This window comes from Cyprinodon tularosa, unplaced genomic scaffold (assembly GCF_016077235.1).
Source record: "Cyprinodon tularosa strain WSP-4 unplaced genomic scaffold, ASM1607723v1 ctg287, whole genome shotgun sequence".
NCBI classification, from domain to species: Eukaryota; Metazoa; Chordata; class Actinopteri; order Cyprinodontiformes; family Cyprinodontidae; genus Cyprinodon; species Cyprinodon tularosa.
Genome location: NW_024038993.1, coordinates 278,146 through 295,952, shown reverse-complemented (window position 1 = coordinate 295,952; position 17,807 = coordinate 278,146). Strand labels below are relative to the sequence as shown.

Below are 17,807 nucleotides of genomic sequence, written 5' to 3'. Positions count from 1 at the left end.
GGAGGAGAATCAAAGTCTCAGGAGGCCGGCCGCGGGGCCGGAGGGGAGGCAGAGTCTCAGGAGGCCGGCTGCGGGGCCGGAGGCGAGGCAGAAGCTCTGGAGGCCGGCCGCGGGGCCGGAGACGAGGCAGAAGCTCTGGAGGCGGCCGACGGCGACGCCGTCTCTCACGACGGAGGGTCTCTGAAGGAGGTCGCCGACAACGTCTCTGACGACGCTGCAGGAACCACGGAGGGGGGCTCCACCCACTGCGGCTCAGGAACAGACTCGGAAGGGGCCGCCCACTGCGGCTCAGGTACAGCCTCCGAGGGGCTTGGAGCGCCCGCAGAGGGCTCTTGGAGGCTTGGAGCGCCCGCAGAGGGCTCTTGGAGGCTTGGAGCGCCCGCTGAGCTTTAACTCTGAGGCCCTTTTGTTAGTTGGCTCAGGGGTCGCTGGATGGCACAGAGCGGGCTCAGGGGTCGCTGGACGGCACAGAGCGGGCTCATTCGGTTGTAAGAGCCAGGAGTCTGACCAGGAGTCAGACGACAGGTCAGGCAAACAGATTAGATGGGAACAGGCAGGCTAAGAGATCGAGAGGCATAACAGGTCAGGCTAAGGTAGTCTGAACACAGGAACAATTGTCAGGGTTTGGTTGAGGTTTGGAGGACCCAAATGCAGAGGCAGAGAGGCTGAGGTAAATACTTGTAGTTTACTTATGAAAATGGTTAACAAAGGCAGTCCAAAAATCCAACTAAAAAGTAACAGACCAGAACCATGGAGACATTAAGGGAAAACACGTAGAAGGAGCCAGGGAGAGACGAGGGGAGACAATTGCAGCGATGACAGGACCAGCAACAACAGAGGAACCAACAAAGAGTGAGAGCAGAGGGAGAGCATAAATAGCTGACAGAGAGGGAGGGCTAACGAGCTGACAAGGAGCAGGTGTGAGGAGACAACAAGGGAGCCAAGGGGAAAGGAACACACATACACACAAGAGGGCAACAGAGGACAACATGAGAACTAACATAAATCTAGAAATTACAACAAAATAGGAATTAAACCAATACAAACTAGAAAACAAGGAGCAAAGTAAAGCATAGCATAACCAAAACCATGACAACAATAGAATAAGTCTCACCAATGGCTTGAAATAATCTGGCAATGATGACTGCTCTTAAGGCTGGTTAAATAGAGACTAATGCAAGTGGATAAGATGTGCGGGTAATGAGAACTGGGTGGAGCTAAGCAGGTGTGTGAAATGAGTAATCAGACCAGGAATCGGTGCTGAGATAATGACAGCTTTGTAGAAAAATCTGTGTTTTTTTTACTTATAGGACTGATTGTACCCTAAAAACTAAAAACATGCAAACATTTCTAAACAATCACATTTGCCTGACCTTTTTGTTGCCTGCTTCTTTCTTCACAAATAATTCAATGTCACTCTAGGCAGACTCTTTACTCCCTAAAGCCCCCACTTGAGCACTCACTACCAGGAGCCAATCTTCAAGAAAGGTCAGTGATATTAGCAGCATATATCTCATTATGTTGGAAAGTCTTCTTAGACTTCTCTCAATCAGATTATTTCCCATCACAGTCCGCTAAGCTACAGTCAGGCAGCAGCTTTTCTTGCACCTCCCTCCTTTAGTAAAAGAGCAGACCAGAGCCAACTGTCTCTCTCCTCCCACCGGGGAAGCTGTATTGCATTTACTACACACACTCAAAGACACACACACACCCTCTCCCCTGTGAGTGTGGGTGAGCGAACATGTTCTGGTTTTCTGGCTACAAACAAGCGAGGTGTGTACCGAGCGTTAGACAGTGCATAGGACAAAAGCAGCTGATTCAGCTTCTGGAAGACACATTAAAAAGAGAAGAAGGGAGAACAGGGGTGATAGCATCTTCGTGTGTGTAAGCAGAGTGTTTCTTCATCCCCAGCAGACGGCATCAGTCCACAGGTCATTAATGGAGCTGTCCACTGATATTCGTTTGGAGCGACAAGATGAAGCCCCTTCACATTTGATCCAGGTGAAAAGCAGCAGCTTCAGTGCCATCCAGCAGCAGGGCTACTCTGCAACCATCGTACTACAGAATAAAGAAAAACTAGAACAGGTAAGCAGACTGACAGTTGTCTTAGAAATCCTGAAATCTGGGGCTTTGCTTTTTGGAGAGTCAAAAGGTGTTTTCAACTGAATTAAAATCACCAAAATACAAATTACAAATAAGGAAAGCTAGGAACCCAAATTGTATCTGACAGTATGTGCATGTATGTAATTCCAACTTAATATAAATAAACGGAACATAACATAACATTTACTCTACTGGAATGCTGTTTAGTATGTGAGCCTGCCGTTCATCTGTCTTCATGCTGGAGTATTGTGTTTACATGCAGCTGAGCTCCTCTGTCTAGTATGAAAATTGATCAGCACTTTTCATTTACTTTAACTGCACCCTTTAAAAGGCAAGCACCCATGTCAAAGACCTTAACATCAAACAACAGCATAATTATTGTATTGATCAATAAAATGCATAATTGTGTCATACTTATGAGGTTAAAAAAAAATATTGAGAATTTATTTTTTACATTACTTTGTGTCTAATCTATTTTGGTATTGATTCTATTAATTTAGTTGATTTTCTTTGTTTATATGCTGTTGGAAACTATAAGACACAAACCGTTTTGTTGGAAACATCTGTGCCATTGTTATGCTACTATATAGGACACCGCTATAGCTAGAGACTTCAACATCCAGAAAAATTGCTATGCATTAAGTCCTGTCAAAAACTACAATTTCTGTTGTCATTGAGAATAAGTATGGATATGTCATAAAATCGATGATGTTATCCCCCCAAACTTTAACCATAAAGTGGGAACTATGCTTATATTGTTAACAGGTATAGCTTACTGCACTTTAAATTGTTTTTAACAATTCAAGTTGCTGACTTGTGATGATTGTATCACATTTCTTTTTTTTTTTCTGGCCTTGATTCTGACACTTCTAGGTTAAAAAGGTTAATGGAAGCCCTCCATTAAGTGCCATCAGTGTCACAGAAGGTGTTCTGCCAAGATAGTTGTCCCTGTTTGTGAAGATAAACCAGTAAAGGGCAAGTGACAGTTTCTAATGTCCACCCGCCGGGAGTGCATTTAACATAAAATCAAGTGCTCTCCCACCTCAAGCCAAACACCTAATTTAGAAAAAACCCTGCTCACCTGGGCTTCACAGAAGAATGACACAACCAGCAAAGAATTACCACTAACCACTGGTAGGAGATAATGAGAACATATGTTTATTCAAATGGACAGTAAAAAGTATTTTACATGATTAGTATTTTGTGCAGTAAAACCAAAAGAAATTTAGTTTGTTTGACAGTATGTCTTAAATAGTTGAGATTGTGGACATCATGGTATGTATCGCTTGCAATATGCAATTATTGTTGGTTGATTTCATTTACAGTTAAGTTGTAAAAGCTGGTTGGAAATGTAAAACATTCAAGAGATTTTATTGTAATTTCTGGTGTGCATTTTTCTTTGTAGGTTATCAACCTACTCACATGTTTGTGAGATATGTCTGAATCAAGGGAAAAGACAAATAAGGAAACCATACTAAGTTGAGTTGTCCCGGCATCCTTTTGGTTGTGGCTAGGCCTTTTCAAGTTTGGGCAAGAACTGGAGAATCTGAGAAAACTTTACACGGTTCCACAGGAAGATCAAATCTGGTCAGCTCTCCCTCAATTCTAACTAAATAAACGTGGAAATATTGATGTTCTACTTTTGTTAAAGATAGATGTCGTTAGTTTATGGCTCAGTTAGCTGGTTAAAAAAAAATATGCATGTTTTGCTTTAAGATGGTATTGTTGTGATTATTGGAACTTAATATGGAGAGCTTTCCCAATCAGTATAAACCAATCCATAAACACATGCTTGATAACCCACATCCTACATACATAAGCGGGTCAGAGATCCAGAAATCCAAAAGGCAGATCACCATATTTATGTTGGCCGATTAAAAATAAATAAATAAAAATGACTCCTGAGTATATTACAAAAAGTTTTTAACTTAATATTTGAAAACGCACATCTGTTGCTAGACCAGATAAATGGAGGGCATGAAACAGGTCGCCAATAACATCAAGATAAAAACTGAATAATGTTTAGGCCAAAATGATTTAGTACTCCGGGTGATAAAGATTTAATTGGACTTTTATAGGTAGAATATCAAAATATAATGATATGTCCTGTTATGAGTAGAAAACAAAAATTGTTCCTCTTTTACATTATCTTCCAAAAAGATGTAAAAAATTACATTCTTCTCAATAATCAATGAAGACACTTGTACTGATGTCAAAGCAATGAAACACATTTTTTAAGTGCTGACCAGCTTTATGCACATTTTTAACATAATTTCTCTTCAGTGAACAGTACAAAGTCATCCAGACAGTAAGTTATCTTTACCATCTTAATTGCACTGTCTATATATTAATTCATATTCATTCTGACACCTTTATTTTATTCTACATTGCCAGAAGATATATCCTAATTCTACTGTATTGTCACGACTCAGAACAGAAAGACTCAGTATTCTGGCGAGACAGGCAGTGGGATTACTCAAAAGCATTTATGGAGATAAACAGCAGATCGGGTCGCAGCGGCTAGGGCAACTTAAGGCAGGAAACTCTGGAGACAGGAAAACACAGGTTTGTGAGCAAGTACATCTAATGGAGGAAAATTATGAACATGAGTCACTAACCTGGTTTACTGGTTCAGTCCATAGGCAGAGAACAAGGTAGGATCCAACTGGTGGAGCCGGGTCAGGCAAACAGTTCATAACAGGAAGGCCCGGAGGTCCAGGAGTCCAAAGTCGGGTCAGGCAAATGAATCTGAACAGGAACAGGCAGGCTCAGAGGTCCAGGAGTCAGTAGCCAGGTTAGGCAAACGGATCACAACAGCAAGAGGCAGGTTCAAAGATCCAGGAATCCGAAGTCAGGTCAGGCAAACAGATCAGAACAGGAGCAGGCAGGCTCAGTGGTTAAGAGGCAGAACAGGTCAGGATCAGGTAATAGCAAACCCTCAGGAATGCTAAAAACACTCTCACCAATGGCTAGAGAGAACAAGAATAATACCGCTCTGATGACTGGATACAAGCAACTCAAATAAAAAAAAATACATATATATATATTATTTTATTTTTTATTTTTCTGGCGATGTAGCAATACGAATAATTGTCTTGATGCCAAAAAGAGCCCAACAGATTTTACTTTCACAAGTGGAGCAGTACGGCTATCGCCATAGTGTGCCATTTGTTTTATGCATATAAATTGCTTTATTATAATTATGCAGGGAGTTTTACACATTATATGGACACTACAATGTAAGTAGAACAGGAAGGTAAAAACAGAAAAAAGGAGAAAAGATGAAAGAAAGAGGAGATAAAAGGGAGATAATGATAAAACATTTTCAGTCTGCTTTATCACCTGCAAAGAGATGTAAAAAGAACAGCACAACCAACGGATATGGTACGAGACAAATAATAAACAACACCTAGGTACCATCGCTGAAGTATAAGTAGTATTATTTAATCTGACATGTACTCTGTGTTACCTTAAGATAAGAATATGGGCTTTCTGTATGCGAGTGAATTTCCAAGTACCTGGAATTTAAGTTATTTAAGTAATTATTTGAGGCGCTTGTTCCAGGTACAAGCACATTAAATAGAGGCAGGAGCAGGTGGATCAAATGAGCAGTGATGAGAAACTGGGCAGAGTTAGACAAGTGAATGGAATGAGTAATTAAGCCAGTGATCCACGCAATGATCATGACATTCACCCCAATAAAATATTATATACATATATAGAATTTCTTTTTCTTAAAATCTTTCTTCTGTATGTACTGCAACGATCTTTAGAGCAGAGTCCCAATTTTAAATATTAAATTATATAATGCTTAAGATTTAGCTTTCTCCCTTTCTCTGTTACAGAACATCTTAATTCCTTTTTAATCTATCTCCTAGACTAGTGCCTCCACCAGCTCACATCTATGAACACTGGATTGATTGTATTATTACCACTTAGAGGCAGTGGTCTTTAAAAAATATTCTTGATGAGTTAACCTTAAGACAGCCTTGTGTAAAACTCAATTTATAAAAAAGGTGCAAGTTCAGGATAGATCAAAAAATCACTTGTGTGAGATGTTGTAACAAATGAGCTTCAGCCTACTGGTATTTATCTTGCTGATTGAAGTAGTTCAGTTGATAGATTAGGAAGCATGTACACCTGTAAGTGTCATGTTTTGCTGGTGTTACATCGGTTATCCATGTATCAGTCCATTGTCTATACCTGCTTACACTTGCAGGGTCACAGTGCCAGTCTCAGGCAGAGTATATCCACACACAATTTTGACAAACAACATGCACACATGCTCAAAACTTTGGACAGTCTATATTGATCAAATTACCTTACATGTTTCTAGAATATGAGAGGAAGTGAGAGCAGGAATTAACTGGCAAACATCATAGCCACCAGCCAGTGTTCAGATCCAGGACCTTCTGTCTGTAGCTGCACCTACTGTCAGCCCCCAACACTGTTTGAACTAGTGAGGTGATATTACCACAACACCCATGCAGTTTACACTCACATCAACCAATATTCTATAATTAGACACACTACTGTAAGTGCATGAATAGAGAAGAAAAGTAAATTTTGTGCTCAGTGCAAAACTGATGTGCCTTAATTTACTGCCTCCAAGCTCCTTCTGTTTAAACCACCAGTTGATAATGCTCACTGTCACTGCTAAAAAAAATACCAATTGTTATAACAGTGATGATTATTATATTGGTTTTATGGCCAGTGAAGTCATAGTGGGGCTTACTGGTTGCACTGGACCGATCATCAGCTAATCTACTTACCAATCAGTATCCGCCATTTTAGGGAAAGATTGTTTCTTTTCAGATTTTTGCAGTATAAACAGTATAGGTGGTATATTACCAACAATTTCTATTAAAACATTCCCAGGGCTATGAACCATTTCCATGTGATTTTTGCTTTAAGATCTACAGTGTGCAGTTTTTTAAGTTGTGCCTCAGAGGTTTAAATTCAACAGAAGAACTTTAAACATACATAAAATTCTAAAATATATAGACTTTGAGCATGTTAGAATATCATAGCATTGCTTTATGCTGAAGGTATGTGCATAAAATCCAGTTTTATTATTCTTAGGTTAGATTTCATCTAGTGCAATAATAATTTACAATGAAAGACAGACTTAAATATAAAAAAACTAAATCGATAGTGAACTATATATGGTTAACTATAAAGCAAAGTCTGGCCTGGGGGTTTAAATGTTTATTCACTGTTCTTTCCAGCATGCTATATCATTAGTACATCAGAAATGATATGTGGGAAACCGTAAATAAAAAATAAACAGCGCACTGATATTCTTCCATTTCTCACAGTTTAATGAGCAGTGTTAATAAGCACTGTAATATTTGTTTGTTTTTTATGTGGCTTCATAAGCTGCCATTAAACTGAGTTTTCCTCTTTGTGTGGCCTCTAGCATTAAAGCTTTAAATTATTCCCTTGAGTCAGAAAGTCATGCCATACATTGTCGAACGGTGACATCCTGCACAAGGCTACAGGACACGCTATGTGACCTCTGAATCCTCCTGCACACAGCAATGCTCAAAACGCTGCACATGAAGGAATGCTTCTTGATCTGTGACCCAAAGAGAAACTGATCGGGTTGGCAGTTTGTTCATTAGTATTCACAGCTGCAGCAATGCAGCGACTGCAGTTGGCAAACTGTTTATGTCAACGATTTCCTGGCATCACTCTCATTGACCACTGGCAAAGGGATTTGTTCATAATAACGAGAAGTAAAAATAAACAAAGTACAACTTTGTTTCTCAAAGGGTTCAGTACAGGGGTTTGTTTTAAATGTAAAAACCAGGGTCTTAAGGTCATGTTATTGTGACCAAACTCTGCTCATGCCACTTTTCCCAGACATACGTGCCTGAAACTGTGCTGTTATCAAAGTCCATATCCTCTTCACATATGCAAACCCAGCCTGTGGTGTGAAGGTTAAATGCCAACAGAGAACTGTGCTTCACAGGAGCAGACATCCAATAGGAAGAGTAGCTGACATCCATATAGAATGAAATGAAGACAGTAAATCATGCTGAACAACGAGTGAAGAGCCTGTATAGTCATCTGCAGGTCATTTCTGATCTTAAATCAGAAAAGTTGCTAAATACCTGCAAAAACCTATTTATAAAAGCAAAAGAAAACATGCATTTCATTCTTTTATTAAAGGGAAAGGGGTTCAAGAAAAAACAGTAACATTTAAATTTTGAATAGTATAGAAATAAAACAAAATTAAAAACAGTTTCAGAATGAACATATATATATATATATATATATATATATATATATATATATATATATGAATGACCAATTCGGACATATTTAAAGATAAATACAGAAATAAATACATGCTCAATAAATAAATAAGCATACAATTAATTGCCCACGAAAATACAATACACAAATAAATGCTAGCTATTAAATTATACAGTGAGACATAAATATCTCTTTGAAGACCCTCTAAGACACACCCCTCCTCATTTGCATAATGAGGCAGAAATGCATACAGAAATGTAAAAACTACAGGCAGAAATAAATAGTATTGGAGAAATAAAGGGGGTAAAAAAAATACAAAGGAAGAATGAAACAGACATATATATGTGTGGGTGTGTGTATTTGTATATGTATATATATATATATATATATATATATATATATATATATACACACATTGAAATGTCCTTATTTTTTAAGGAAAAGCACTGTACCGTACTTTTCAATCAAGATAACTTTAAACTAGTCTTAACTTTAAAGAAATACACTGCTTTAAAGAAATACATTGCTAATGTGGTAAATTCTAACTGCAAATATCTGATTTTTGGTGCAATATTTACATAGGTATATAGAGGCCCATTTCCAGCAACTATCACTCCAGTGTTCTAATGGTACAATGTGTTTGCTCATTGGCTCAGAAGGCTAGTTGATGATTAAAAAACCCTTGTGCAATCATGTTCACACATCTGAAAACAGTTTAGCTCATTACAGAAGCTACAAAACTGACCTTCCTTTGAGCAGATTGAGTTTCTGGAGCATCACATTTGTGGGGTCAAATAGACGCTCAAAATGGCCAGAAAAAGAGAACTTTCATCTGAAACTACAGTCTATTCTTGTTCTTAGAAATGAAGGCTATTCCATGCGAGAAATTGCTAAGAAATTGAAGATTTCCTACAACGGTGTGTACTACTCCGTTCAGAGGACAGCACAAACAGGCTCTAACCAGAGTAGAAAAAGAAGTGGGAGGCCGTGTTGCACAACTGAGCAAGAAGATAAGTACATTAGAGTCTCTACAAACAGATGCATCACAGGCCCCCAACTGGCATCTTCATTTAATAGTACCCGTAAAACACCAGTGTCAACATCTACAGTGAAGAGGCGGCTGCGGGATTCTAGGCTTCAGGGCAGAGTGGCAAAGAAAAAGCCATATCTGAGACTGGCCAATAAAAGAAAAACATTAAGATGGGCTAAAGAACACAGACTTTGGACAGAGGAAGACTGGAAAAAAGTGTTGTGGACGGATTAATGCAAGTTTGAGGTGTTTGGATCACAAAGAAGAACGTTTGTGAGATGCAGAACATCTAAAAAGATGCTGGAAGAATGCCTGACGCCATCTGTTAAGTATGGTGGAGGTAATGTGATGGTCTGGGGTTGCTTTGGTGCTGATAAGGTGGGAGATTTGTACAGGGTAAAAGGGATTCTGAATAAGGAAGGCTATCACTCCATTTTGCAATGTCATGCCATACCCAGTGGACAGCGCCTGATTGGAGCCAATTTCATCCTACAACAGGACAATGACCCTAAACACACCTCCAAATTGTGCAAGAACTATTTAGAGCAGAAGCAGGCAGCTGGTATTCTATCGGCACTGAGTGGCCAGCGCAGTCACCAGATCTGAACCCCATTGAGCTGTTGTGGGAGCAGCTTGACCGTATGGTACGCAAGAAGTGCCCATCCAACCAATTCAACTTGTGGGAGCTGCTTCTGGAAGCGTGGGGTGCAATTTCTCCAGATTACCTCAACAAATTAACAGCTAGAATGCCAAAGGTCTGCAATGCTGTAATTGCTGCAAATGGAGGATTCTTTGATTGAAAGCAAAGTTTGATGTAAAAAAAAAAAAAAAAAAAAAATCTTATTTCAAATACAAATCATTATTTCTAACCTAGTCAATGTCTTGACTCTATTTTCTATTCATTTCCCAATGTATGGTGGTGAATAACTGTGCCTTTTCAGGAAAAACACAAAATTGTTTAGCTGACCCCAAACTTTTAAACGGTAGTGTGTATATATATATATATATATATATATATATATATATATATATATATATATATATATATATATATATATATATATATATATATATATATATATATACACACACAACCACACACACATATATGAGCAGATCTTTTATTTAAAAAATTTTCAAGACCATGTATAACATTTCCCTCATTCACAATAAAACACTTCTTTTTGTAGGTCTAGCAAATTGATTCCCACTAGAATATAATAGGTGTGGTTAATAGAGCAAGACAAAATGGGAAAAAGTTCACAAAAACAGTCACAAGAGTCTGTAGCTAGGTCAAAGGTGCATGAAGAAAAGGCTAACTGACTGGGAAACATGAACCTTTTTGGTAGAGCACATCCAGACAATTAGAAAAACCAGCCCTCCAGCATTGTGCAGACTCTGTCTCTCCATCTAACTGACCTCTGGAGCTCTGAGAGGGAATTTCTGTTTTGCAAGTTTCCTTTCTATACCTAACTTAGAAATATTTATGTGAAATAAATACCGGATATGGAATTGGTTCTGTACTCACAATTACCTTAGCATTATATTTATTTATTTATTTATTTTCAGATTTCTAAAAGAAGGATCTCTCAACATTATGCTGACATATTGTTAAAGTTCAGTGTGTTTTGATTTGTACATTTTCATGCAATGTCAGGAAGGGGCACAGAGCTTAAATAGTGAGGATAAGGAGTATTAACTGACCTTTTTTTGTTGAAGATAACAAGGTTCCTCATTGAGAGTTAAGTGCAAAAATAGCAGTTCAAGTTGGTAATTGTAGTGACTATGCAGAGGATAAACAATCTCCTAACATGACAATGATTAAAAGCTTTAGAGTCAAACAATGTTACTGTTTGCGAGAGAGGATATAGATTGTTCCGTCTGCTTTTCACTGAGCTTTAAATTTATGTTTGGGCCCACAAGCAAACCTTCACCTCTCCTGGGAGAGATTCAGACACTTCCGTCACCTCTGTCTAACCCTGTTGTTGCTCTTTCTCCCTCTCTCTCCCTCACACACATTGTGACATGCAGAGGGCACCTGTCCTCAACACAGCATTTTCCCTGCCATGACTTTGTCTTTATCTCCAACCTAACAGAGTGCTCTGTAGGTCTTTATAATTAAAATTCAATTAATAAAGCTCTGCTCTCCTATGGTATGACTAGTGGGATTGAACAAAAAGTGGAAAAGTAAACAGAGTTTTAAAACTAAATGTTTTATTGGATTGAAGGTTACCTAAGGGGTTAGTTGCAATGGCTGAAAGAAAGTTCATCCATCCAGTAGTGATATTGTCTGGCAGGGATTCAGGAGCAAATAAGTAAAGCGTTGATGATTTACCCGGTATATATCTGATGTCCCAGAATCTTCTAACACACTGGCATATGCTGAACTTCCTATGTATTTTTTCAAATCTGGGCTTAAACATAGAGTATTAATAACGAGTCCAGAACTTATGTCGAACGACAGCCTAACTTATGCATCATTCACGGCAGCGTAATGCCCATGATATGTCATAAGCCAATGTCCTGAGGGGGGCAGTGATGCGTGTGGAGGCGCCTGGCCTGCATAAAAAGATTTCTTTGATTGCTGTGTTAATCTCAGGGAGGATCCATCACATTCACCTTCATGCTCATCCAACAACTGGACCAGAGTCTAACTGATATGACTGATGTTGGAGGACAGCTAGTATGTATTCCTGTCTCAGCCTTGCTGGATCCTCCATCTCTTGTGGAATGTCTGCTCACCATGAAGTCTGGAGGAAAACATACGGTTTCATCCTGTGAACCCCCTTTTATACCAAAAACACTGTCAATACGCCATTATACAGTAGCTGTAAGTTAGAAACGCATTCAGTGGTTGTCTGGAACACATCAAATACGTTATGTGTTGGAGATAAGTTCTAGATAAGTTACGCATAAGTTATGCACAAGTTACAAGCACAAGTAAAAAACACATGACTAATTAGTAAATTACACTCAACGTAGGGCAAGGATGACATACCTGTAACTTATGGCCAATGTATGAGAATACGCTGGTATACATTTCGATGTACTTCAGCGTACTTCAGCATACCTATAACTTAATACCAAATTAACCCATAACTTGTCCAACATATGCCAGCATTTTTGCCAGATTTTTCATACGTCAGGCATACACTGGCTAAAACGTCAAGGTGGGACAGGGCCTTGAAGAGGAAATTTCACAATTTATAAATTTGACATTGGTTTTTTTATCCCGTAGGTTGTAAAAAAATGTCTGTTGATTTTCAAACCAATATTCATACACTGAGCTATTAAAAGCGTACTATGCCGTCATACAGTCAAAAAGAAAAGGAAAATGTTATGAAAAACCTAAATCCTGTAGCAAAAAAACAAAGATTATGGTTGTTCACACAAATTAACTGTTGTTTAATTAAATGCTTTGAGATTTAAGCAGCTATTGATCTGCTTTACATGAAAGACTGTCGCTTTAGTGATCATCCATCTAGACCAAATTATGTCAGCAGGCTTACTGATACAAAAATCAGTTATACAAGCCTTGGTAATGTAGAATTTAAATCCATTTGAAACAAGTACTTTGTGATCAAAACATTTGGGGTCCATTGCTGTTGAGTTGATCTCCATTCAGAGCTAAAAAAAGAAAAATCAAAAATGTGTTTGAAACATCCTATGAATATTTTGGGTCATCCTAATGTGATACCATCACACATTTGCTCCATGTTGTATGTTCACTGTTAAAGGGGAACACAGTTTTTTTACATTTGGCCCTTGATTTTACGTTATTACTAGTGTTGCACCGATACCGATACCAGTATCGGGCGGGGCCCCAATCCAGCACTAAAATGGTGGTATCGGTATCGGCGAGTACCAACAAATAGGGCACCGATACCATTTTGAGAGCCAAAAGTTTATTCAACTATTGTCACCCACTCCAGGTAGGCAATAAAAAGTTCTACTGGATTCACTTTGTATTAGATTTTTTCCTGCTTCACAAAGGTAGGCAGCAGGTTGACAAAGCCATGATGGCAATTATTTTACATTATTATGGTATCGGTATCGCCAGATACTGCACAGCCAGGTATCGGGTATCGGTATTGGGGCCAAAAAATAGCATCGGCGCAACACTAGTTATTACATCATGTTCCACTCTCCCATATTAGTTTTGTGTCATTTGGAGCTGAAGATGTCTGGGGGACAGTGATCCGCCTACATGTTATGAATGCTGGCGTACCATAAAGAATAAATTATGAACAGTTTAGTTTGTGCCTTTAACTCGTTGCCCATAGGAAGATGTTACTTGGATATAGCAAAACCGAATATCTTCAGAACAGCTCCAATTGACACAAAGCTAATATGGATTAGTACAGCATGATGTAATAACCTAAAATCAAGGGGGTCAATATAAAAAAAAAACAGTGTTCCCCTTTAAGTATTCTGCATATCTTGGATTCAGCACATTTGTATTTAAGCTATTCTTGCCTTTCTATTATCTGGAACTGGTCTGCTCATTGTCTGCTGACTTTAAAAACAAGACATTTTATCCAGATGTTTGCTCACTGTATATTCCTATTTTCTCCTTGAAATAATCAAGCAAACCTGTCATACACCAACAGCCAACAAAATCCCCTTTCTTCGGCAGATTGCATTAATCCACATTTACAGGACTTGATACTTTCGGGTGCTGCAATGTAACTGACTGATTTGCTAAATGTAAGCAAGCAGTTAAAGAACTGTAAATGGCAAACTGATCATTGACTATAAATTTTACTCAGAGAATCTTTAATCTCAGTACTGTCACCAACACATAATGTATATTTGTTGGTTAACATTGCCTCATTGTGACCAGCTTCCATTCTTCTTCATCATCTTTTGGCTTTTCCCTTTCAGTGCTCCCCACAGTGAGACATCTGTCTCTATCTAACCCTATCCCCTACATCAGCCCATGCATGGAAATAATTGATTGACTTTTATTGTTAATTTCGGATTTTTTATGCCGGATCTCCTTCATGACGCATCCCTCAGCATTTTTCCAGGTTTGGGACTGGCTTAAAAAGGATGTCACCGGATGGGGCTGCATTAGGAAGGAATATATAGCTAAAATACAAAATACACTGCAAAAACAATCTAGAAATAAGTAAAAAAATGTCTGAAATTAAGTAAATTTGACCCTAATTTGAGTAGGTAAATAAGAAGATCTGCCAATGGAATAAGATTGTTTACTCTTAAAATAAGATAATTAGAAAATGTGCTCGTAAAATAAGACAAAGCAATTATATTTACTTTGTTTAAGTGTAAATTGTCTTGTTCCACTGACAAAGTGCCTCACTTGCCTCCTCAATGCACTTATTTTAAGAAATAATTACTTATTTAGATTTACCGGTACGTTTTTTTGCAGTGTAGGAAATGAAACTAACAAACTTAACTAATAGTCCAATGTCTCATTAAAACAGCCTGTTTATATTGCCTATGGTTGTGTTTTTCTCTGTCTAGTAACTATAGCTCTACAGTAAACTTAAGAAAATTTCATTTCGAAATTTACATTTGTTCTCCTCTTCTCAGCAAAAAGTTCTGGGCTGGTGAACAGAGGTGCAGATGGCCTGCAGTCAGCAGCATATGTTGTTATTTTCCTGTCAGGCAGTGCTGTGTTTATCTGTGAGGGAAGAGGGGAGTTAAATAACATATTTCATCAGAATTCCTCCGAAGTGTGCCTGTGCCACATGAAGAGACACTTCTTTAAAACTGATGCAGCAGAAGTGAAATGCAAGTACGTGCAGGGAAATGTTACTGAAAAAAGATGTGCTTGTTTTAAGCAGTAATGTTCATTCTCTTGGAGGATATTTCACTGAAATGAAACAACTTTGTGGGAAAAATGTGCAAGCAGCTAATGAGAGTCTTGAATAGTTTCAAAGTCTTAAAGAATCTGTCCCATCCGTACCTTCAGAAGAGTTTTACTGAAAACAAGAAGGAAGAAGAAGAGGAGGGAGGAGGCAAAGAAGCTCTGTATTGGTCATTACAGTAAGAGGGGTCGGTCCTCCTTTCTCTCTTCCTCCAACACAAGGTTGAGCGAGTGGTAGAAACATAGCAAGCCTGAACCGACTGAGGATATGTGAAGAACCAAGAGCTGAGGAAAAGACGCAACCTTTTAGTTCGATGAAAAAGCAGAGATGGAGACAGCAGCAAAGAGTGACGGTCTGAGGTGGAGGGTTGGAATAGAGATGGAGAGCTGCAGAGGGATGAGGGACTGAGCTGCTGTTTCACATCTGTACGAGAAGTTTGAACGGGTGTTGCTCTCATGGCAGGACCCACTCCACAGGAGCCCGTAAAGGTGATGTATTAGTAACTCTCGCCTTGTACATAGATTGAAATTTATTGCATTTCTTTCAAAACTAGGATTAAAGAAATTATTTAACACATTTTTTTCACTCCAAATACCAATAGAGTGCATTTACTGCATTGGATTTAAATAGATAAAAAGTGTAGCTTTCTCTACCAGATTTATTTTGGGATTGAATGCTATTAACTGGGTTGTGACAGATATTGTTTTATCTATTTGTCAGTCTAATCTTTTTCAAAGGCAAGAAAAAATGTAATTTGGGAAAATAGAGGACAGTTTTAAATATGTTTCGAATACATATCTGCTACCTCTGCATCCAGATCTCATAGAAATATAGAAATGTATAAATCTGATGAATAAACGAAAAGAAAAAAGTATATCATAGAGTTCATTAGGTAAAAATAATAACCTAATCTAATTTAATCGAAATATTGAAAATTGAGAAAGTTAACAATACATTTGTAAGATTAATGTAATGATGAAAGTTTTCTGTAAAATAAACTTTCATCATAATTTAGACTATAAAATCTATATAGAACTAAAACATTTCATATGTTTTGTATCTTACATGTCCGGATTTAGAGGAATTTGATAAAAAAAATAATTTGTATTAATTCTGCCAGTTTCCAGCCAAGTCAGCTGGTTTTACTGGCCTCTCTAGACTTACTCCTGTGTTTTTGGGGTGACTCAGGAGGGTGTGACATACTGGACTGTCTCTGCCTTTCAGTCCAGTTGTACTTTATTAAGTTTTATTTCCTTCGTGACCATGCAGAAATCCACGTGTCATGTTTCGTCCTTCACTAAATGAATTGAAGAGCTCCAATGGTCTCCTTCGACAGCGGAGGAGCTGAGAAGCTAAGCCTTATTACGAGACAAACCTTAAGGGAAGGAGTGATGTTCAAAAATATCCTGCAAACTGCATCTCCATGCCAGGCAGCTGAATAATGTTTTTTATTTTTCGTTGATGAAAGTTGTTGCCTTCGGAGGTGCGGGCGTGCATGAGTGGTCTTATTTCTTTCTCGCTGCATGCACAGACGAGTTCATCAGTGGGATGAAATTGACTGGACTGAACAAACGCTCAAAAGAGAATAAGTAATGGGACCTTGACAGCTCCCAAACCAACACAGCCAAACGGGAATGAGCTGAGGGAAATCCTGCAGCTGTAAGCAAAACCGAGGTACCTCACTGCACTTCTAAAACTAAGAGATCCAACCCTCGTTATGATGGATCAGGGTTGTACTGTTATAACTTCCAACCACAAAGCTGGCTGTCACTCAAAACATATTGCAACTGCTGTGTACCAAATACAGCACAGGTATGTTTATGCACACAAATACAGCCTTTGATATTGCTTTTCAGAAAAGCAACGCTGTCTCTGCCCATCCTGGGACAGAACTCATAAGTTTCTTTTCACCTGAGGATGTGTTGGACAACAAATTAGGAGAAATACAGAGATCCACAGTATGTGCCTTTATAACTGCCTCGGCTAGACAGTGTCTCACTTTCGCAATTCACTTTTTAGCTGCACTTTTCTTATACCTAGTTGGACTAAGATGAGGTGCCATGAACTCTGCACTGCACTCTTTCTGAATCTAAGGGATTCCAACTGTCGCATAGTACTTGCATCGATCATGACTCCTAACCTCTAATCGATGGCATTGACCAAAGACATTAACATTCAAAGGCTGATCATTTTCCCTGGTTGCAACCCCCTCTCCTAACAACTAATGATGTGGTGTGACTTCAATTAATGTTGTGTGTCTGTCTAACTCTTCTTCCAGACCCAGCAGAAGTGCATCGCCACGCTTGCCCTCTTCTGCTGCTCTGCTGTTCTAATGGTCCTGATCTTCTCCTCTGTGGACTTCTGGGTAGACAGCGAGGATGGGATCACAGAGGAAAACTGCAGCCGAGACTGTAGGTGAGAAGTTCTGTAAACAGGGGCGGCCTGAGTGAGTGGCCTTCTCTACAGAGTCTGTAAGCCTCCTCCTGACTGGGCCTTGCAGACATGATCACACGGGAAGTAATGACAGGAATCAATTGACTGACAGGTCGTCATCCATTTTGCGGTACGTGGGGTAAGTG

The 17,807-nt window shown here is 38.8% G+C and overlaps 1 protein-coding gene across 2 annotated transcripts in view; it reads left to right on the top strand.

Annotated features, from left to right (window-relative positions):
* Positions 1–1,642: 1,642 nt before the first annotated feature.
* The window catches only part of pld5 (phospholipase D family member 5), a 31,991-nt gene continuing 15,826 nt past the window's right edge, over positions 1,643–17,807 (top strand). The window contains exons 1-3 of one of the 2 annotated variants that reach the window (XM_038290708.1): positions 1,643–1,773; positions 1,915–2,085; positions 17,507–17,643. In XM_038290708.1, coding sequence (XP_038146636.1) covers positions 1,939–2,085; positions 17,507–17,643 — 284 coding nt within the window. In that variant the 5' untranslated portion in view covers positions 1,643–1,773; positions 1,915–1,938. Of the gene's footprint in view, positions 1,774–1,914; positions 2,086–15,457; positions 15,717–17,506; positions 17,644–17,807 lie in introns of those variants that run through there. The other variant, XM_038290709.1, reaches the window with a different exon arrangement.